At 37.9% G+C, this 23787-nt stretch overlaps 2 protein-coding genes and 1 pseudogene across 2 annotated transcripts; 2 read left to right on the forward strand and 1 right to left on the reverse strand.

The window, feature by feature from the left end:
- Positions 1–2596: 2596 nt before the first annotated feature.
- LOC131314566 (UDP-rhamnose/UDP-galactose transporter 5-like) lies at positions 2597–6837 on the reverse strand (annotated as a pseudogene).
- A 3417-nt stretch (positions 6838–10254) lies between these two features.
- LOC131314563 (uncharacterized) lies at positions 10255–14292 on the forward strand. The gene is made up of 5 exons (XM_058343308.1): positions 10255–10813; positions 11085–11397; positions 12447–12695; positions 12926–13222; positions 14144–14292. The coding sequence occupies exons 1-5, from the start codon at positions 10323–10325 to the stop codon at positions 14240–14242; spliced, it is 1449 nt and encodes a 482-aa protein (XP_058199291.1). The 5' UTR covers positions 10255–10322; the 3' UTR covers positions 14243–14292.
- A 4345-nt stretch (positions 14293–18637) lies between these two features.
- Positions 18638–22234, forward strand: LOC131314568 (uncharacterized). Its single transcript, XM_058343315.1, has 3 exons — positions 18638–19732; positions 21155–21682; positions 21896–22234. Exons 1-3 carry the CDS (start codon positions 18869–18871, stop codon positions 21992–21994), a joined length of 1491 nt encoding a protein of 496 aa, XP_058199298.1. The 5' UTR covers positions 18638–18868; the 3' UTR covers positions 21995–22234.
- The last annotated feature ends 1553 nt before the right edge of the window (positions 22235–23787 follow it).

Consider the following 23787-nt stretch of genomic DNA (forward strand, 5'->3'; position numbering starts at 1 on the left):
ACCCACCATTTTACCTGTTCAATACCCATCAGCTGTCATTCAAGGACCCATGTGACGCTCCTCATATTTTTTTCGTGGAGTCCGTCGAGAATTTTGGAAGAAACCAGATTGTTTCAACTTATGTTCGATCCTCACCACAAGGGTTATCGAATTGTTCATTCAGTGGCAGCCATTCTGCTGAATACGTAACCAAGGTTCGAGTCTTGTCACCAACGACGAAACTCATTCAGGTAATCTTTGAAATACGTTTTATTGATTTTTATGTCCAAAAGTTGTGTTTTGCTAATGAACTTCATCAAATTGGAATACTTTTTGGTTTATACTATACCACAAAAAGAACCTAAAACACATAGAGTGATGTAGATCACGTGTGAACCTATTACTTGAAAGAAATAGAAAAATGTTTGGATACATGACTTCCGATCCATGAAATTGCATGTCTATGAAAAGAAATGAATTGTCCGGATTCAATTCACATCATTGTGAGTCTAGACCATTTATTTATTTTCATGAACGGTTTCATGGACCAAGAGACATGTATTGTACCAATCTTCAAAGAAATAATTTCTTATTAGAAAAGAGAAACATGGTTGTTTGTGTGTGGGCAACTATTGGAAGCTTTGGGGTTATTCATTGAAGAACCAAAAAAAAACCAGATTTGGTCATCACAGAATTTTCTTTTTTTTTTTTGAACAGCCAAATAAAGAGATTTTTATTTCTAGAAGGAAGTACAAAGATTAAATAGAGAAGAGCAAAAGGCATCACATCGCCAAAAGAGAATCCCAACTAGGTTGACACCAACCCCAGTGACAATCATAGGCCACTCGACACCCAAAACAGAAGTTGGATAGGAGACAACCCTTATAATGACATCCTGAGATCAAAAAACAGATTACAAGCTCTCAGAACCAGATAACTACATCCACCTCCACAAATCTTTGCTAAGTTTAACTCAGAAACAGCCATCCATCCACAAGCACGAGTAGCAGTAGAAAAGAAGTAGCCGTATTCTTTTTCTTAGCAAAAAAAAAAAAAAGTCGTGTTTCAAAGGGCTTCTCCTAAGACGTTAATATGAACGTACTCATTCAAAGGGCTTCTCAAGTTGAAGAAGATGCCAATCACCCTTTAGAGAGACTAATGTAGACCTCCAGATCGATATCATCCCATTTCTCAAGTAAATATCCCACAAATTCTTTTTGTTTATCTAACAAAGTTATTTTTTTTCTTTCTCTAAAAACGTCGTGGCTTCACACATCTTAGGTTTTTTTTTTTTTTTTTAACACATCTTAGGTTGGTACCATATAGCGCGCTATTTACAGACGATCTATACTTCAGTATAGCGGCAGAGGCATATGGCCGGGAACCAGTGCACAGGCCCCTACTGGATGCTTTTGGGGTTTTTTTTTTTCATTTGTAAAAACAAATGATCTTAGAAAGTTTGGGAAGTGCTACAATACACACCTCTTATTTGGGTGTGTATCATGTGCACCCTTTTTAAAATACACCAAAATGTTATGAATTCCAAAATGTTACAAATCTATTACTAAAAAGTTACGAATCATATTGTTGAAAAGTTACGAATTTTTAGTATAAAAGTTACGATACGAAATAAAATGTTATGAATGACCGGTCCTACAAGTAATTTTTTATGAGGTGACACAATATGAACCACACAATAGGTGCATATGGTACACACCTTAAAGGGATGTGTATTGAAGACTTTCCCTAGAAGTTTTAGTGTATTATGTTTGAAAATCAAATTACCACTCTAATATGCGCGGAATATGAATTATGAAAGTCTATGATACTTATCTCCTCTCTCTCTCTCTCTCTCTCTCTCTCTCACAGACGGATCGAAGTGAATGTTGTGACATTATGCAAGCGGGTGACAAAAACATTGCTGAGATCAAATACAGGACCTGCATGGATGATGAGATACTTGCTTGAATGTAACCTTAACTCTATGTAACTTACTATTTTTAGAGGCCATTTACAAGAGAAAAATGCTAAAACAGTCTATCGGAGTTTTATTAGGGTTGAAAAGTATATTGAAATGTATCAAAAGTGTATAGAAGTGTATAAAAATGTATTGAAAGTGTAATAAGTGGCGGATAAAAAAAAAAATGTAATAAGTGCATTTGAAGTATGTGTTTTCTTGTCTTTTTTTAATTTGCTGATAGAAAGGCCCTAATTTTTGAGATTAAACATATCCGTCTCCATAAGAGGAATTAAAAGAATATGAAAATATAAATGAAGTTTGAAAAAATTCACAAAATTTTCCCTTTTTGAATTGATGACGTCAGTTTGGCTCACCGGAGATGAGGAGGCCGGCTCGTACGTGGGTGAGATTAGAGATATCTCACTCACTCAACTTCTAGCGGCACGTGAAACCCATCGCAACATCAAATCGTCGTCGAACGGGTACCAGTGTATTCGTCCTGTCAAGAAAAAAGTACTTCTGTGATCAAAATTGAGTTTTGAACACTTTGATTTCGGACCAAAGTATAACAGTGACCTGAACTTCTCGATTCTTGCCGGAAAGGGCACCGGATTCTTCTCCCGCGCATGCTCTGAAATCACGGATGGGAGGAGGAGATTTTCACACAAAATCGTTAGCGCACTTCTATTTATAGGGCATACAGATTATTACAAAGCTCACTCACGTCTCTCAACTTCCATACTTTTTCAATACAGATTACAAACTATATATAGAAAGAACAATAAGAAAAAAACAAAGATATCTCATTTATTTTGCAAATCCCAAAATATCTCCAAAGTCAAAAATCTAATCTTCAAGTCTTGATAATCAACAGTTCATCCATGTGTTTGTAATGGGCTGGTCAAGTTTATCCTTTGTTCAGAAAGACCAGGCTACACCTTCTCATCATCAAGCTCGCTTGATTCTAATAATCCATTTTGCTCTTGAGGTTTGGGGTTTGGTGACGAAAGGTTCTGGGTCTCCGTTCCTTCCGGCTTAGAAGAGGCGTTGCCGTACATTCCCGTAATTGCAATTACCATGGCCAGAACTACTTGTACGTTAAGGCCCTCTTTCCCAAACAAAATGAAACCCAAGGCCAGGATAAGAATAGTCTTCATATGGCCAAGCACTTGGAAGGTCAAGGCTGAGAATCGGCCGATGCAAATGAACTGGCTGAGATTGGTACCTATCGCAATCGTGCACGATTAGATAATGAAGCACTGCACAGTTTTGGAAGACATGTCAGTAAAAGCACCCAACAGACAAGCAATATGTGGGCATGTGCAAGTTTGTGCACGTAGATATACCCATGTTATGTGCACCTACATACCCGTGTTTGAATTTATGTTGCCAAGTTTCTGCGCGCAGAGATATGAAAGCATCTACATATAGAGAACTCTAGAATCAAATACAAGGCAATGCAATCAACACATTTCGATTTTATTTAGTGGAGGAACCATCAACAAATTTGCCTACAGGTCTACTTTAACACTTCAATTGTAAATATGCAATGAACAAAACCTTTCCGGGGCATCTTGTAACGCTTTGGCAGGCAAATTTATTTAAGAGGGATGACCTTAGATCCCACTAAAGGGCCTATATGACAAAGAAGGGCCCTTGAATGACATGGATTGTATGCAAACAAATATTCTTGCCTGACAGTTTGGAACCTAATTCAGAAGGCAAAACCTAAAAAGAACGGAGAGCTAATGTGACACATTTTACACAAAATATCACAACATTATCCAATAATATGTATACTGTACCGTACCGTACCGGTATCAGTCCTACAAGAATTAAAATTGGGAAGTCTATTAGGCATGACATCCAAGAATATGAATATGAAGAATGAAAGGGTAATGCAATGGATTGTATTTCACTATATTGGTCCTCCATGTGCCAACCCAAACTTCCCCATGCTATGCACATAAGTAGAGACGGTGTGCCTCGTTATTTAAATGACACTTCATAAAATCCCAATATACTTACCACAGATGGTACAATATATGGATATGCGTTAACTCTTTTATTTGTCAAGCAATAGTCCACAAAGGGCCCTAATAACAGCAGAGATGCAGCTTGCACTGGTGCGGTATGCCCTAATAGGTCGAAAGATCCTAGTGCATACTTTCTTTGGAGGTTATGTACATACTGCAAACAGATCAAGAAATAGAACAACCAAGTTAGACATGACAGCCAACAGATGTAGAGGGGGATGATTATCAGGAACTTAACAAACAAACAATACAAATAAACAATAGCAATATTCTTTTCTAAAAATCACACAATTCTCGATTTATGATACTTCCCATTCAAAATGAACAAAAGGAAAAACTGAAGCAAAAAATGGTAATAAAAACAATGATCAGTACTTGGACAGGAAATGCAGCTTCTGTTTACCAATGGATGTGATTTATCATACACCCACATCCAATAATACACGTAAACAAAACCGAGCTAACCAAGGATGGCTAAATACGAATCCACCCAAAGCCAAAACAGGTTTGTAACCCCAAAACTAGACTGATAACATAAAAAGGCTAGATCTCCAACACCCTGATACGATTATGACATGACATGTTACCCAATAATATTTCATGTCATAATCTGAGATCAAAGGTTTAGTGGAACTGTGGAAGATAAACTTACATACTGTTGAAGAGAAGCGGCCCAAACTGCCACAAAGGCAGCTATAAAGCCCTTGGCATTTACACCCATATCCGTAACAGTACAGATGGCAACTCCCAAGAGAACTAACAATATGCTGAGCTTGGTGTCCCTTGAGTATCTCTTTTTGTCCAAGACAACTTCTAGAAAACAAGATACGGGGATCATACTCAGCTTCGCAATCTGAGGGATATATCAAAAGAAGACAACATATAGTGACGGTAGACATTCTAAGATACCAAAAGGATGCAAGTCCAGTGGTTCTTTGCAACTGACCTGATAGAATCCCACAGTGTTCCACATCAAGCTCACATTCATCCCAACGATAGAAAAGTTTCCACATACAACAAATTTTAAAATCTCAGACGCTGGTAGATGAGAAGACTGGATATGGCATATGTCCCGTCCATCTAAGTACCATAGTCATCAAGGTGGTTGCGGCAAAATGAAGACCAGTTAACGTTGTAGCTGTAGGAAATCAAAGGGAATGCCTCAGGATACATTATTGTCATGAGACCAATAAGAGGAAAAAAGAAACAAATTCCATTCAATAGACTTTTATTGCAATCCTAACTTACATGAACTATTATTGTTTTTGGAATAATCTAATGTGCTACGAAATCCTAGAGGGGGGTGAATAGGACTAGCTACCAAATTATAATTAAAGCAACCAACCACACTAATCAACTATCTAATTTCCATACCAAGCAATTCAAATAAGCAATCTAAGTAAATAGCGAATAAGCTAAAGAACGCAAACAAAAGGATATACATAGAAACTACTTAGGATCAACACACCCAAGGCTTAAAATCGGCCTATTTCTATATTCATTTCAATAATCAAGAGGTTTACAAGAGACACCGAATTAGGAATTACCCCAAGACACTTGCGACTCTTATCTCCACCTCTTGGTACGTCACTCCAGACACCTCGTTGATTGCTTGAACTCTACAAGAGTCACCACCTCGTTCTCCGAATCACACTGGTTCTAGAATCATTCGGCCATGTAGAAAGGAAGGCATGTATGTATGATTTTTGAAAAGTGAAAATTCTTGTGCAAACAAATCAACCTAGAGAAAACACCTGGAATATTAGAGTGTTTTTCTAGGTTAAACTAAGATGATTGAATATAGGATTCAATTCATCCAAAAACCATGAATGCTCAAGAGAATATGCTGAAGAAGGCTCTCTCTCATATGCGCTAGTAAAGCACTCTAACGCTATGCGGGAAGCGCCTCAGTTCTGATCCAAAATGAACATAGAAACAAGCAAGGTTAACCATGAGTTATCCCAAGCATAACAATTACCTTGGAAAACTTATAAATATTCTATTTAAACCGAAACCCAAACTAAAAAAAAAAAGAAAAAGAAATGGTGAGAGTTTAATCTTCTTTTTCCTTTTCCACCTATATAACTAAAAAGAAGATATACGTCCGGATGGCATAAAGTGGCCAATGTAACCTCACAATATGGCATAAGACAAAAAAACAAAAAAAAGAAACAAAAGGAAGACAAGTAGAGATCTCAGGGAATTACCAAATCTAAATCCATAAGTGGCCATTAAGGCCTTATTGACCATAATAATTCCAACAGATGTGACGATATTGAATGCCCATGCTGCGGCATCAAGAGTCGCTTTCGAGTCCACCTTGCTAGCAAGAGGCATTGTCATCTAAGTTGTGACCAAGGAAATGTTGTACTTCAATGTCAAAAGCCAAAAGTTTTCTCTGCATCACCATAACAGAATTACTGAGATAATCAATCAACGTTATAATGAGATTGATATCCCTTTTATCCAAGAAACAGAAAGAACAAATGACCTTGTGCGGATAGAAAAACTCTTTAGGCAATAACCCCAAGAATCTGAGCAAGAAAAAAAATAGCTTAAGCATAATTAACAGTGAACAAAGTAACAAAATCTCGCAGTCATTCTTTAATGTCTATGGGGCATGCCAGTCCACCTCGTATGTATGATCAAAACATATTCTCTGACATAAACTATCGTCCTCAAAAATCTCACAGTTTTGGCCTGCCACAAGTTAGGCTAAGGATCGAACGTACCCCTGTAGTCGTAAGCTCTTTCTGGCGTATCCAATCAGGTGTTAATAATCTGCAGTAAAAGGATTCTCTAAATTTCAAGAACTATCGTCCACAAAAATCTCACAGTTTTGGCCAGCCACAAGTTAGGCTAAGGAACGTGCCCATGTATCCGTTAGTTCTTTCTGCATATCCAATCGGGTGTCAAAAATCTTGAGTAAAGGATTCTCTAAATTTCAAGTAAAGCTAAAATTTAACCATGTTTCAGTATCTTCTGGATTCATGTTGAAAATTAACATGTCTGCCTATTATCTAACATACAAATTTCAAGGGTCAACCACTTAACATGTGATGGAAGGCTAACCATGCGAGTGATCCAACTGATACGGGCAGTGGTTGACCCTTGAAATTTAGTATTTTTTACCTGCCGAGATTCCGGTACCCCCGTTATTGGCCGCAGCATGCATGTATTTCGGCTGATACAAATCACCAAGGTACATGTACCTGCTGGTACGATACGAGATATGACTGGGAGGTGCTGCGTTGTGCACTCTCTACTGCTTTCTTGGGGCTTCCTCTCGCGGAGTTGGCAACACCGTTGGAGGATATTGGAGGGTAGTTGAGGTACCCTTTCAATTTAACGCATGAAATTGATTTGAATTGAATTGACTTGAATTTTGAATTTTGAAACAATGCAGCTTTGGGCCTACGAAGTGTTGAGGATGTTTCCGCCCGAGAACACCTGCAAAGATCCAAATTTGTTTCCTCGAGGTTTAGTTTGGAATAAAGAGTATAGGAAGACAAAAGAACGGAGGGGCCGCGAGGTGATGACATTCCGATGCTGGTTAGACAATTTGACGGGAGCCTCGGTATGTGCTATGTCTTACACCTCTCAAATAATGTTAAAACTTCATTTGATTTTATTATTGATAGGAAAACTTCGAATGCATTTCCTAAAATATTTGGGTAAAAGTAAAAAATATATATTTATCCAATTCGTCTTGTCGAACCAAATCAATAAGTTACAAAAGATTGGTGCAAAACTAACAAACGCAAAAAAAGAAAGAAAGTAAAACTAAGCTAAAAGTTATTGAAAAAGTAAAAATAGTTGTTATTAGAACGACATAGCCCCACAGGTGGGTTTTAGCGGAAGAAATCAGTAGACTAATGTGTTTTTCCTCCAAAATGTATATTGGTTTCCCTCCAAATGGCCAGGTGGTAGGCCATTTCAACATTTCCATCTGTTTTTGGATGAAAAGTTAATGGTGGGTGAAAAATTGATGGATTTTTAAATAGGTCATGTGTTTTTTGATAATATTAAAAGGTCAAGTGTCTATGCGTGATTTGTATAAAAAATCAAGTGCTATTTTGAAATTATCCCTAAAGTTAAAGGACCAATAGTCTCAGTACTCAATTTAGGGGTAAACTGTCTACTCTGCTTCCTTTCTGTCCCACGTCGGCTGTTACTGGAAAGTGGAAGTAGTTTATAATGAGTCGTGAGCAGCTACTAAATAACTTGAGGTTCACTTTTTCTGTCATGTAGTTAGGTTAAAGATTAGCAGGTTAAGTGGCACGGCTCGCTACATTAATCTTCGATATAGCCATTAGTGTCCGATCAAGCTATTTTTTCGCGTGGAAATATAACTTTGATTGTAATTTTTTTTCTCTTTTCTGTTGGTGAGTCTTTTTATGCTCATCGGCATGCCCCATCCTCAATGTACCCCTTTCGAGTTTATAAACTGTTTTGATTTGCCGAGCAAATATATTTAACTTTATGGGCCCTACAAGATGAACGGTTCAGATTACTGCAGTAAACACTTGGTAGGGCCCACAATGAATGGCGGAAAGTATGGGTTTCCACCCCATCCAGAAAGAATTTATCTCATGTGGAATACTTTTTGTTCCGAAGATTAGTACATGCACTCTTTAGAATGACCAACAAAAGGAAGTGGAGGCTAGGCAGTATAAAAGCATTGTCCAAAATTGATGCCAGTAAGCCCGGCCATGACAAATTAATTTCATAGGCAAGCATTGACATTTGTATTAATATATGTGTATATGAAATGGTTAAATAAGGTTATTTTCTCACCTCATTAATTTTATTCGATTATTAACAGGCTCATCCATTTTCCTTCGGAAGTAATTCAAACAAACCTTCGTACTCTTCTTCACCAAATCCTACTGGCTAGCTTATGAGTTCTTCGATCTCCCCCCTTCAACACATGCATATTTGCACCTTCTCAAACTACCCTCCTTTCCATGATACTTCTCCCACCAACATCAAGTTCAACACCTTGTTTTTGACTACTGGGTTCCCTCAAAAAATGGCCGGAGACATAGAAAGGCTTACATACAGTCGTGGTGGCGTCCGAATATGACACGAGGATACCTCTACCTCAACACCATGGCCGGCTCTGGGCTAAGGCTAGGTCCAAGCCTTAAGTCCCAAAAGAAATGTCCAAAAATAGGGCCTTCACCTGTTTTTAATTAGTACCTAGTATATATGTGTTGCTGTAGGGTTTGTTTTTTAACCCATGAATATGTTTTACGTAAAGCCCAATGCCCCAGTGAAAATGGAACGGAGGAAAAAATAAAATACGAGAATAAAGTTTGATCTCTAGAAAAATTATTTAGTGTGATGATTGCATCATTAACATAGATACATCTTTTCTCCTTAAACGATAATTTCCATTGCAAAAACAAACCCAACAAACTGATGAAGAAGGAATTATACGTTAAGTAATAGGATATTAAGGGCTTCATTTTCGAAGATCATCTTAGGCCTCCGAAATCTCAGAGTCGTCCCCGTTCGACACCGCCCCCATGGAGGAGATCCTCCCTTGACAGTGGCGTAGCCAGGAAATAAAATCTGAGGGGGGCGCCAAACTATGAAAGGAATTTTTGTTCGATGAATTTTCAATACTAAATCTAATCATTCAAGTTTTTATTAAACTGTACGTTTTGCTAAATTGAAGAATTAATCTTGAATATTGTTGCTATCATATATATATGCAGTGTTATTATCGCACGATCTCACTTACATAATTTTGGGTGCTCAAAATAAAAATGAAATTGGACTGTAAAGACTAGCAATGTTAATTCTTAAAAATATCGTATTATTACTGTAAAAAAAGAATGAAGTTTAAAATTTAGCCAAAGTTTATGTATTGGGGAAAAGGGGGTACACGATGCACAACTTAATTGGGTGTGCTACGAGCAAAGGTGGATTAGTTAACTTTTAGTTCAAGCAATTCTGAATTTTAGGATTAGTTAACTGTTTTTTTTATAATTTGTTTCCTGATCCTGATCATACTGCCCTTTTGTTTCAAGACACTTTTCTTACTTGCTACATCAATCCAGGTGGCACTTTTGTTTATGTAATTTAAACATCAGCAGAACTTCAACTTAATTCTTCTTTTTGAATGAACAATTTTTTTTATTTTAAAGAAATCCTTCAATATATAATAATTAATATGCAATATTACCTACCTTTTTCTCCTGAAGATTAGTATATAGGCTCTTTTGACATGGCCAAGAAAGATGGTTTATTATATATATATATATATATATATATATGTATGTATACGTAGTAGTGTTCAACAAGGTTGATTCATCCATTTTCCTTGAGAAGTTCTAACCATGAATTATCCCAAACTCAGATTTCAATCTCTTAATTGCCTGATAAGTCTATGCAAAACCCTCGCAATCTCAGGGATATTTCTGTACTTAACCTTGGTAATCTTCTTCACCCAATCCAACTGGTCAGCTTCTGGGTTCTACTCCCCCTTGCAACACATATTTGCAGCTTCCCGAACTACCCCTCCTCCTCCCCATGGTAATTCTCCTACCAACATCAGCCACCTTGTTTTTGGACTAGTGGGTTCCGTCAAGACATGTAGACACAGAAAGGCTTACATAGAATCGTGGTGGCGCCCGAATGTGACGCGTGGATACTTGTACCTCGACACCGCCCCCACGGAGGAGCTCCTCCCTTGGTCCGCGGCATCTCCACAGTTCCGTGTCTCCGATGACATCTCCAAAATAGCAATAAAAGAGTCGAGACACGTGGGGGTTCGGGTAGCGCACGCCATTTTGGAGGTTTATAGAGAGGGAGATCAAGGAGTACGATGGTATTGTTGAATTTTTTCTGTACATTGGCAATATACACACATTTGTTTTCAAAATTGATGTAAATTCAAATTTAGAATTGCCGAGCAAAAAAAAAATTTAAAATTTAGAATTACGTGGATCATACTCCTAATCATATATTTCCTTGTACGAAAATTTTCCAGTACTAGCTTATGTTTTCAATTGTAGTACTTGCTAGATTACAACAATTTCGACGATATCCAACAACTCTATAGGACTTGAATATTTTGGCTTACTTATTTTCCATAATAGGTATGTGATGGGAGACGATGACTCAATCTTCTTCGTTGACAATTGGGTAGATGTTCTAGCAAAATATGATCACACTAAGTATATATACATCGGCGGGCAGTCAGAGACTCTTCGAACAGACTTTAAGTTCGCCTTTGATCAGGGATTTGGTGGTGCTGGATTCGCATTGAGTTACCCTTTGATTTCAGCTATGGCGAAAGATTTCGAAGGTTGTCTCAAGCGATATCCATACTTGGTTACATCTGACTCGTTGACTAAGTATTGTGTTGATGAGCTTGGTGTTCCTTTCTCTGCTGAGAGAGGTATTCATCAGGTACTTATATGTCTTTTGACTCACTAATACAAAAAATCCCAAATTACGCTTTTATATTTGTTTTGCTTCTCCTCTTTTTGTTTATCCTCTAGAGGTGGGATAATAGCTAGGTAGTTAGATTGATATTCCAATTTAAAATTGCACATGTAACTCCATTCGGTTTCAGTTTACAAACTTAATTATCTTTTTAATTTGCTTTTCATGAACTTCTTTTTAGATTTTAGTCAACGTAGTTTCGGTTTTTTTAGAACAAATCAAACCAAATCTAGCTTTAAATCCCAATCAATTAGGGTCAGCTATATGAATCCGTGTTTTCCATGTAGCTCTTAGTCGTGGGCTTCGTGTTCTATAATATCAAGTAAACCTAGATCCTTGCAAGAAGAAAGAAGAAAAAAGTTGTGTGAAGTAGTAAGATTTAAAAGTTCTAGAAAGCCAAAAAGGCCAAAACATAAATACGCAATTTCAACGGCATATAGCATTGTTTGAGCTCGGGTTTGATATAGAAACTGGTTCGGATCTGGGTATAGAGATCGGATCAGGTTGGGCTTCGATTTTGGTGTGGGTACAAGCTATATATCATACATGTTGTAGTTGTTAGTGTTTTTTTCTAAGTAAAAAGAATTTATTAATCTTTATAAAGAAATTAAAAAGATTAAAAGGATCAAATGCATACCATACCGGCAAAAAGCTACCTGAGACCTAAAGGTAGGCAAGATGCCAACCGGAAACCAAAAACTGAAAACCAAGAACCCCGAAAACCAATGAGTGTTTGTCGAAAATTCTTGTAATATATCAATGAGTTAATCTTGTGTTTATGGGCCATATATTGGATTCTTCAAGGTACTTTTTAACTACGGAAATTATAATTAAGTTGCAGGAAAAGCCGGTAGTGTTTGTTGTACAAAGTTGAAAATCATATTTTTGAATTTTTTTTTTTTTTGAGAATTTACAACCTACAAATCTAGAATTTTTCTTAAACATGCCTAAAATATCATTTCGTAAAATTCCCTCAAGAAAAACCAATTACAGTATTTTCTGAATCGATGCAGCTGGATCTTCATGGGGACATATCGGGGCTTCTATCATCTCATCCACAAGCACCGTTGATGTCTCTCCACCACTTTGACAACTTGGCCCCAATCTTTCCCTCCATGGATCGTTTTCAGTCTACATACCACCTAATGAAATCTGCTAAAGTGGACCATTCGCGGCTGCTCCAACAAACCATATGCTACCACAAGCCAACCAACTGGTCCTTTTCAGTCTCATGGGGCTACTCTGCACATATTTACGAGAAGGTATTTTGTTACAAATTTTAGGGTCATAATTAAGGATATTCCACTTTATGAAGTAGTTGACTTCGGTTGGTCTGCTTCACCTATGCGACAAAAAATGTTGTATGCTTATCTAATCTGACGATAAAGTTTATAAATATGTAATCAAAACAAAAGAACTAGTTGCTTACTGTAAGATCAAATTATTGTGAAATTAAAAGAGCGTTGAGAATTTTGGAAATTTTCCACATCAGGTTATCCCCAGAACCCTTTTGAAGAGGCCACTGGAGACATTTCAGCCTTGGTCGAAGGGCTTGGCGCCACCATTTTTCCCATTCAACACGCGTCTGCGCCTGTCATTCTTTGATCCATGTGATGCGCCTCATGTTTTCTTCATGGAGTCCGTCGAGAATCTTGGAGGAAACCAAATCGTTTCAACTTACGTTCGGTTTGGATCACGACGCTTACCGACTTGTTCATTTAGTGGCAACCATTCTGCTGACTACATCTCCAAGGTTCAAGTCTTGTCACCAACGACGAAACTCATTCAGGTATTCATTGAAATACGTTTTATTTGTTTTTTTTATGTCCACCTCCACAAATCTAAATGACACCCTGATCAAATACCACCTCATCCCAAAACAGATCGAATTACAATTTACAAAAGCCAGATTACAAGCTCTCACGAAGCGTTTTTTATTTATCTAACAAACCTTTTTGGGAAAGTTTATAATACACACCCCTTAAAATGGTGTACCATATACACCTATTTTATGATTCATTCATAACATTTTAGTGTGTTTCATAACTTTTGTTCTAGAATTCATAACCTTTCAGCAGTACGATTCGTAACATTTTCTTTATGATTCATAACGTTTTGGTGTATCTCATAACCTTTATACGATTCGTAACTTTTTAGCAATACAATTCATAACATTTTTTCTACAATTCATGACATCTTGGGGACGTATATGATACACACCCAAATAAGGGTATTTGGTTTGTGTATTGAAGTCTTTCCCAAGTTTTTTTTTTTTTGGTCTCTTTAAAAACGTGGTGGCTTCACACATGCATCTTAGGTTGGTACTGTATTTTGGAAGGTGCATATGATACACACCCAAATAAGGGGTGTGTATTGTAGTCTTTCCCATGTATATATAGCTAGCGCACTATTTAGAGACGATCTATATATACATCAGTAGCTGGCCGGCTCGTCAATAGCACGCTGTTTGAGATGAAATAACAATTCTAATACACGATTACTAGGTCTCCCTTTTACTTGTTCTGTTGTTCACATTTGCACTAATAGATCTAAAGACAACAATTTATATTCACATGATCGAGTAACCACATAGAAGTGCAGAGGATAGAAGGTTGAGGGGTGCGTGCGAAAATCAAATTACCATTTTAATACGCGCTGAATATGAATTATGAAAGTCTAAGTTACTTATCTCTCTCTCTCTCTCTCTCAGATGGATCGAAGTGAATGCTGCGACATTATACAAGCGGGTGACAAAAACATAGCTGAGGTCAAATACAGGACTTGCATGGATGATGATATACTTGGTTGAATGTACTCTTAATTACTACAATAAATATAAAAGATCGCGAATTTTACCCATGATCTTTGTAATTCTATAGCATTGTGAGTCATATTTTGCATCAACATTGTTAACTTTAAAAACCTAGCACTTTTGGTTATGTCATTGTGAATACCCTTACCACAGTTTTATTAACAGAGTGTGATTGAAAATTCAGTCAACGTTTCTTCATTACACTTTTATTAAAACCATGATCTTTTTACTTTTCTTAGTGTGATCTTTATCCTTTTTCTTTCTTTTTTTTATCGACAACAATTTTATTATAACTCGACAAAGGATACATTGAGGCGGCAAACTCTAGAATACATACAAAGAAAGACTTGAAGAAAAGTCTCACACTGAAATTAGCAACAGAGCAATTAATAGCAGCAAAACAGCAGCTAACAGAGAGCGTCTTCAGAGTAAGGCAGCAATTAATGCAGCATCTGAAGAAAAGTCTCACACTGACTCAGAACATGGCATCTAATCTGCCATGGCCAAGCTGAGCACTTGGATTAATAGACACAAGGGACATATATAGACCAAATTACAACCAAACTACACGTTATTATAGTAGTTACTCTATGTAACTTACTACTACTTTTAGAGGCCACTTACAAGAGAAATTTCTAAAAACAGCTCATTGGACTATTATTAGGGTTGAAAAGTGGATTAAAATGTGTGAAAAGTGTATAGAATTGTGTAAAAGAATGTATCGAAAAGTGTAACAAGTGCATTGTAGTATGTGTTTTCTTGTCATTTTTTTTATTTATTTTATTGACATGCAGAAGAACGCTAATTTTTGAAATTAAGCATCCGTCTCCACAAGTGGAATTTTTGTTCAGTGAATTTTCAAGACTAAATCTAGTCATTCACATTTTTATTGAATGGTTTTAATAAAGTGAATAATTAATTTCAAGTATTGTTGGTATCATATCATTCGAAAACATGGAGTGTCCTTATCGCACGATCTCACTTAGATAATTTTCGGTGCTCAAAATAAAAAAAGAATTAGGCTCTATGGATTAGCATTTGTTTATTCTTAAAAATATCGTATTTTACTATAAAAGAATGAAGTTTAAACTTTCGCCAAAATCGATGTAAACTTTAGCCAAAGTCCATGTATTGGGGAAAAAGGGGTACACCAGGCACAACTTAATTGGTGTGCTACGAGCAAATTAAGGTGGATTAGTTAACTTTTAGTTCAAGCAATTCTAATTTTAGGATTAGTTAACTGTTTTTAAATTTGTTTAGTGATCCTGGTCATACTGCACTTTTGTTTCAAAACACTTTTCTTACTTGCTACATCAATCCAGGTGGCAGTTTTGTTTATGTTATTGTTTGGCGTAGTGATAGGCGCGTAAATGTTCACATAAGCGCCCTTTAATTTATCCTCGCTAAGTTCATTTATATTATTACTCGATGCTTAATATTTGATTTTTGTGTTTTAGGTACTCTGAGGTTTTAACATTCTAATGGACCTTATGAATACTCCAACTGTGCACGTAATCTTGGAGCGCATAATCTTGGAAGTGAATTGGATGCAGAAGAATACATGAATCATTTGTACAGATTCATGTTTGGTGGGCCCAAACACTTCCTACTTTGATTTATAATTGGCCCATGCCAATTCTCGGCAGTGGGCATGGCCCACAAAGTTTGGAAAATAGGGGTTTTCGGAAGTCGGCTACAGCAACATACTTCCTTCTTCAAAATTGTTTGTCCGGTCCGCAAAACGATAACTTGAAAATGATGTAATTTTAAAAAAAAAAATTCATATTTTTTCACAAATTAAAAAAACTCATTGATATCTAGTAAGTTGTTACAAAACTTTCAAATTTTTCTTGCAAAAATTGTATTATTTTTAAGACTCCGTTTTGCGGACCGGATAAATATTTTGGGACGGAGGAAGTAGTATATAAGAAAAAGAGAACAGTGGGCGAGGGACAGAGGCATTCGGAAGAAAAAAAAGAAAACAGAGAGCTGCGCATAAGGGGAACGCGTCGGAACCAACAATTGGCGTTCACGGCTGGACAACAGAGGAGTAATAAAGGGTTAAGGATTGGTTCATACTTATCGAAATCTTTATTCTTTTGCATGGAGTTTTATTATTTCGTGATCATTTATATTTTCTCTATGTCCAGCTAAACTCGTTTCTAGGATGTAGATGAAGCTCGAACTCTGAGTAACGATGTTTATGTTTTGATTTAGTGTTTTAATTATTCAAATCGTAGTTGTATGACATAAGGATTTATTTGCGGTATTAATTTTCTCTATCAAATCTTGTGTATGATTTTCTAGATTTTTATGCACATTCATATAACGGTTCTTAATTGTTTGTGATAACTGGGTAAGATGGGTTATGTTCCGTAAAACGCGTCGTGCTATTAGAAGATCCGTGCCATAGAGACGGGTCGTAATAGTAAGACGGTTCGTGCTAGGCGGCGATACCTCATGCTATTTGGTGAATCATAAATATCTTTAAGCGATACCGTGAGGGCCCGCGAACTCTAACGATATCCGAATTGATTAGAACAATTAACATTTATCATCGCATAAATATTGTTACAACGGGTCGAGTGGATTCGAAACCCTAGATATTTTCTCTCATAAACTCTCTCTCACTTTTTATTGCTTATTTTTATTTAGGTTTAAATATTTTAAAAATTAACAATCAAATCTTTTTCTGAATTAAGTTAGAAATTAATTAAAACAATTGCAATTTAGCCTTCGTAATCTCTGAGGACGATACTCGAAATACTTGTCACTATCTTTTAGGTAGTAGTAACTATTTTGTTTTATTAATTATTTTTGATACGGAAACGAAGCGATCACGTAGGTTTCTTCGATCTCATTAATTAATAATAGAAGAAGTAAGTTTTTTCTCTGAACCACTTAACGTGCCAGACAATCACGAACCACTTTCACAATCTTCCCAATTATGAATATTGGGTGTTAGGCTTCGGTCTTTTTAGGTGGGCTTCAGCCCAAAAGATGTTCTTGATTGGCTTCTTGCCAATTCTAAGTTTGAATCTCGGATTGGACAAACGATTGCTCTTTAAACATGATACTGTTTCCTTGCTCCTATAACCTTGTGACAATTTCAAGATTCCTCCTGGCCTTTCTGCCTGCATGTCCACCCTGAGGTTAATTCCTTGAAATTTGAATCTGAGAGGTTCTGAAAACTGCCGGTGAGTCTATGTCCAGTGACTGAGATACTACTCTCTTCAAATGCAGAAATTGTACAACTACAACTTGGGCCATTAGGCCACTGTTGGCATCCTCTTCCAATTGGGCCTACAGCCCATTTCAGGGCCCAATGAATCCTCCACACTGGACTCCAGATAGCCCAAAGACAGCCCATCCGGCCCATTATTATCCAATCCCATTTGACTTGCATGCCTATTATGGGGTCCCCATGCTCCTCAATCCTACAGCAACGGTGCTATGAGCACACATATATCGTTAAGACCACATATAATTTTTGTGGAGCACACTTCGGATCATACAAAGTTGATCTAAACTGTTCATTTTAAAAAAAAAATATTATGGGTATTTGTAAAGAACCAACTCAATCGAATATTTATGACGGTTTTTTCAAAATTCGTAAGGAAAATCAATCATTTTCACCACGCAATTCTTGGCAATGGATGGTAAAAAAAACTACAGCTAGAACGCTATCGGCAAATCTAAACCATTGATGGTTGAAAAAATAATCGAGATTTAATTTGTTCAATTCAGTCCAAAATGACGACCCAGAGTGGATTCATTTCCCTTATCTTAAATGGTTATGCTCTAGTGCAACAGCCACACTACACTACAGGGTTGTAGTGTGGCCGATCCAACCGTCCATTTGGGCACAGACGGCTTGAATTTAATCTGAGCTCTTATTGATATGGATCGTCCATTGTTTAATCCGAGCTATTCATTGCCGAAATGAATGGTCGGATTGACCGCACTACAACGTTGTTGGGCAGCCCGCCCTACAGTATCCCCAGATCCAATTAGGTGGTGTGTTCAAGGCGTGACCTCGAGTTTGGTTATTAACGTGAACTCAGCATGATACTTACCCTAGTAACCATTTTCGAAGTACCAAAAACCTCATCTTCAATTATCACATGAATCATCAAAAACTCTACAATAATTACAGCACCCTAAATAACCGTTAAAGCATAACTCCCCTCAAGCATTACATGTGCCTCTAAAAATACCTTATCAACTTCATCACATTCTAAACGTACATTTACAGTTCAATGTTCTTTAGGTAATGCAAATATCACGTGATCATAAGGAAAACTTTCAAGATTCGTGTTTACAAAATTTCCATTTATAAACTTCTTACTATAAGCATGACAGAATTTTAATCACCTCCTTGGAGATAGATTCTGTAGCGTTCTAGGAGTAAAAAAACATCGAAGCATCTTTGAACCATTAAAAGCACTTTTGAACGGCTCAGATTGTATACTACATCCCGGTGGTGCAAGGGTACGCTACAGGTCTGGTACATGTTTCTTGTTTCAGTCTTCTTACAAGTCTAAGTGCTTCGTCTTCTCCGTCATATTTTGATTGAAAGCTATATTGTAGTCTCCTTTCGTTGTACTAGCGTTATCCTCCACAATGTCATCTCTAGCTTCTATGATCAAGTTAAGTACTGCATTGAAACAAAAAACTCGAGCTCTATCCAACAGTATCGTTTCGAATATTAATCTTTGCAGAACCCTTGCTATTTCGGTGCTCGTCTTCTGCTTGGTCTGCCTAATCTTTCTCGACTCTTCAAATCGCTCGTCATCTAAGTTCTTCTCATATCTGCACCCCAGACTCGCACCTTCAAATCCTTACCCTAACCCTAACCGTTACCCCAGTCGTAGTGATTCTCCCACTAATATTTCTCACCTTGTGTTTGGACTTGTAACTGCTGTAGTAACATGGATACCTAGGAAGCCCTACATAGATGCGTGGTGGCAGCCAAACGTGACGCGCGGATACTTGATTCTCGACAAGCCTCTCTCTGAGGAATTCCTCCCATGGCCTTCAACTTCTCCGCCTTACAGGATCTCCGACGACACCTCCAAGCTCGAGAGAGAATCCAGACACGTCGCGCCCATCATGGTTCGCATGGTGCACGCGATACTAGAGACCTTCCGGGAGGGGGACGAGGGGGTGAGATGGTACGTGATGGGGTTCGACGACTCCGTTTTTTTCGTGGAGAACTGGGTCGATGTTCTGGCCAAGTACGATCACACCAAGTACTACTACATCGGGGATTACTCGGAGAGCGTCTTGTCGAATCTGTTCTTCTCGTTCGATCAGGGGTTCGGCGGGGGCGGGATCGCGTTGAGTTACCCTTTGGCTGCAGCCATGGTGAAAGATTTGAAAGGGTGTATTAGGAGATACCCTTTTGTGAGGTCAGCTGATACAATAATACAGTTCTGTGTTGACGAGTTTGGAGTTCCTCTTACCGTAGAAAAGGGCATTCATCAGGTAACTAAAATCTCTTTCAAAATTTTCGCTTGGGATTTTATTTGTATAAGTTTGTAAAAAGGATAAATGGGTAATGTTTCCAAGGTAAATAGGTATGTTTTCGATCGGGATCCGGAAATGCTCCAAAGCGGGTGGCGAGCATATCCGGCCATTTTTCTTGGTACGGACTGCTCGGATTGGCGGGGATGCTTGGCTACATCCCACATTCCTTAGATGTTATCTTTGTCATTATGTTAAAAATATAAGATTCATGAGTTAATCTTAATCAAAAAAATCAGACTCGGTAGCTAATCCAAAAGGATATTGGAAGGAAAATGAGGAAGATAAAATCTCCAACTATTACCGCATGTTTGATTGCAAAATTAAGCCGAATAGTCTATTTTATATTATCCGTCGAAAATACTGATATTCCCATTTCTGAACGCCAAAGAGAGAAGAGGAGAGAGAATATGATTGGATATGATAGGGAAAATAGGATCACACCCTATCATATCCTTCGTATATCTTAGTATTTTGGAAAAGAAGAAATTCCATAACCGGATGAGAGAGAGAGAGAGAGAGAGAGAGAGAGAGAGAGAGAGAGAGAGCATAAAGTTATGAAAATGTTAACAAATTTGAATTTGAAAGAATCATGAAAATCTTAATGGAATTCTAATTACACAACCATTTATGATTTATGTACATATATACGTACAAGTCTATATAAATCTTCTATTTTGCCAAACCAACCGCACCGACTCGCGCCACGAAATCAAAATCATAAGAGGGTTGAGTTTGGTGGGTAAAACACAAAATTTAAGCGGATCAGTTAGAGTGCGGGTAAAACCATCTTTAACCTCACCCAACCCGCTATGTCTCCGTGTGTAAAATAATAGCCAATAGGATACTACCATATCAATGCTAAGGTGCACCTTACGACTCTTTATTAGCCTTATTCCTTAAAAAAAATCCAAACCAACTTAACCCCACGGCGTCGTTGTCTCAGTTTCAAATAACTTGTCGAATAGTTTATTATCAATCAAATGTCTAAATTGACCGTAATAATTTTGTAGAAGATCAAATTGAATCAAGTGCTTCTCGGTAAAACGTTTTTTTTTTAGCTTAAAAAATATATATGGAGCATGAAATAATTTCACTGTTTGTTTGTCAAATAAGCCTGGAAAAATTAAACAAGTAATACTTTTTAGTATCAAGCACGATTCAACAGCTTTTTTTAATCACATAACATCGATAAGTATTGTACGAGTAATTCATCGTTAAATCAGTGATTTTAGTTTTCTTGGTATTCATCCCTTTGGAGACATCCGATAAAATTGGAACGAAACAGAGTTTTCCTGGTACTGTATTCCACTTTTAGATTTTTATATTGACTTTCTGTGGGCCATATAAATTCCTGGTAACATTGTGAGAATTGGGATGCAGATTGATCTAGTTGGGGATATATCAGGTTACTTATCAGCCCACCCACAATCCCCCTTACTCTCCCTCCACCACCTAGATTTTGTAGACCCTATTTTCCCTTCAATGGACCGTTTCCAATCCACAAACCACCTGATGAAAGCCGCAAAAATCGACCAATTCCGTCTGCTCCAACAAACCATCTGCTACCTCAAGCCCCAAAACTGGTCTTTCTCCGTCTCGTGGGGCTACTCGGTCCACATTTACGAGCAAATTCACCCGCGGAGCATGCTGAAGAGGCCGCTGGAGACGTTTAGGCCGTGGGCTAGGAACGCGAAGCCGCCAAAGTTTATGTTCAACACGCGGTGGCCTTGCGAAACTCCGAGGGTTTTCTTCTTTGAATCTGGTGGGAAGACTTCAGGAAACCAGATTGTTACTAACTATGTTCTATCTGCCTCGCCTGCCTACCCACCTTGTCAGTGGAAGGGGAATAATTCGACGGATTACATCAAGAAAATTCAAGTTTTCTCATCGGCAACTAAGCGCAAGAAGGTAAGTGTGAAACAGAGCAGATTAATATAAAATGTTATAGATCCTGCAGATTTGAGTTGTCCATTGCCGAGACGAAATTTAGACCATCAATTGCAAGACGGGCGGCACGAATGGTGCATTAATTATAGCCTTGTAGTGCACACTTCAAGATTTGACAATTATTTATCTACGAGTAAGTTCTAATTAACCAACCCCGGGTTGTCTCTGTTTCAGATTGAAAGAAGTGAATGCGGGGACATTGTGCATGTGAGTGGCTCAAACATTGCGGTGGTCAAATTAAGGGATTGCAAGGATCGTGAGATTATTGCTTGAATAATGAAATATTATTGTAGCCATCCCATTAGTTTGGTTGGTATATATAGCTGTAAAATTTATTACTAGTATGGAACCAATTTCACTCGTGGTTTAGAGCATAAATTTCATAATTTTGTAAATGAGTTTTCTTTCAAAATTAGCTTACTAATTGCATATTCAATACTTTGAGAACCCGTCACTTAGTGTTCCAGACCCCTCTTCTCCTATACAATCATGTGTTGCACATTTGGTCTTGGACCCCACAATACTGTTTGGGCACGGTGCCCTAGAGGACTGAATAATTTTTTGTGGTCTCAAGTTGAATAATTTATGCTTCTTCTAACGTTTGTTGATTAATAGACATAACCAACTAGACTAGTTCTGTTGGTCAAAACTTCTGTCTTACTATGAGGTTAGGAGTTCGAATCTCTCTATCTGTATGGGGGTGTTATTCCCCTTGTATTAATTTATTGGGATTATTTGTCCACTTAATGAGGCTATTTGTCAGTTGGATTCAATGGCGGTTGATTCAGCGGCAGCTCTTGAACACCCAAAAAAAAACCAAATTGTTAGAATATATACATGTAATATTTTTTAGTTTTATCTTAGTTTAACCCTTCTTGAACACCTTGTCCAAAAATATTTGAACACCCTATCCAAATTATTTGAACACCCAACCCAAAAATCAATAAAATGTATGCAACCCAAGTAATAAATAAATTTGTGTGTGTATATAGTTGTAATTTCTAGAGGCAGTACAATTTTCTGAACACCCTCCCCAAAATTTCTGAAGCCGTCAATGGTTGAATTTATAGTGATTATGGACTTCTTTCCTTTCCTATTTGATATAATGCTAATTCTATTATTTTCTACCGCTTGGGATAAAAAAAAAAATTAATAACCATAAATTCAACCTCCATGATCTATCCTTATTTTTTGGAGTTATAATTATGAGATTGGGCTGGTAATGCAATCCCATTGAAGGAGATCAGAGTTGGGGATTTCTGCGAGCTTGGGTCGAGCCCAGCGCCAATTTGGGTCCACAATTAACAACGGGCTAGTCCCAGGGCCCCGACCGAATTTCCTCAGCGTTTAAAACCGAATCCGTTGCAGATGCCGCCATCAATGCCGTCGGAGAGCTCCGAAATCCGTCGTCAAGGCCGATCAAATCCAAGAGCCAAAACCCAAAACTGGTTCCCAGATTTGGGCCTCCCACTTTCACAAGTGTGTCTGGTGGATTCGATTTTGGTGCTGATTTTGCTCTTAAGGACCAGCTGGGAGGTAAGTAGGAGCTTTAAAGCTTGTAGTTTAGGTATATGTTCTATGAAGGTTTCAACAGGCCAACAAGGCTATAGAAATGGCCAACGAATAGGTTTCCCGAGTAGTACTATTGGTACCGACCCCGTCGGTACCGAAATCGTAGGAACGGCTGCGCCGGGTCGTCTCCGGCCACCGGACGGCCTACGCGTTTATACACAAAAAGGGGTGCTCGGATCAAGTACCCTACACACCTCGGATGCCGTTGATTCCCCCGTCAGGCCCTTCATTTTTTTTAAAAAAATTTTGGACGGCTTGGATCGGTCGTTCGGTGGCCAGAGACGGCCCGTCGCGGCCGTCCCTACGATTTCGGTACCGACGGGGTCGGTACCAATAGTACTACTCTAGGTTTCACTCCTAAGAGCATGTACACTAGCCTAAGTATATTTGCACTTTTAGCAACTTTGGCTAGGAAAGGCACAAAAGTGGGCTTGCACCAGCCTAGTTAAACACCCATGTATTTTACATTTGTGGAGAAACCTCTCCAAATTTAC

Source organism: Rhododendron vialii, chromosome 13a, assembly GCF_030253575.1.
Source record: "Rhododendron vialii isolate Sample 1 chromosome 13a, ASM3025357v1".
Classification (NCBI taxonomy): Eukaryota; Viridiplantae; Streptophyta; class Magnoliopsida; order Ericales; family Ericaceae; genus Rhododendron; species Rhododendron vialii.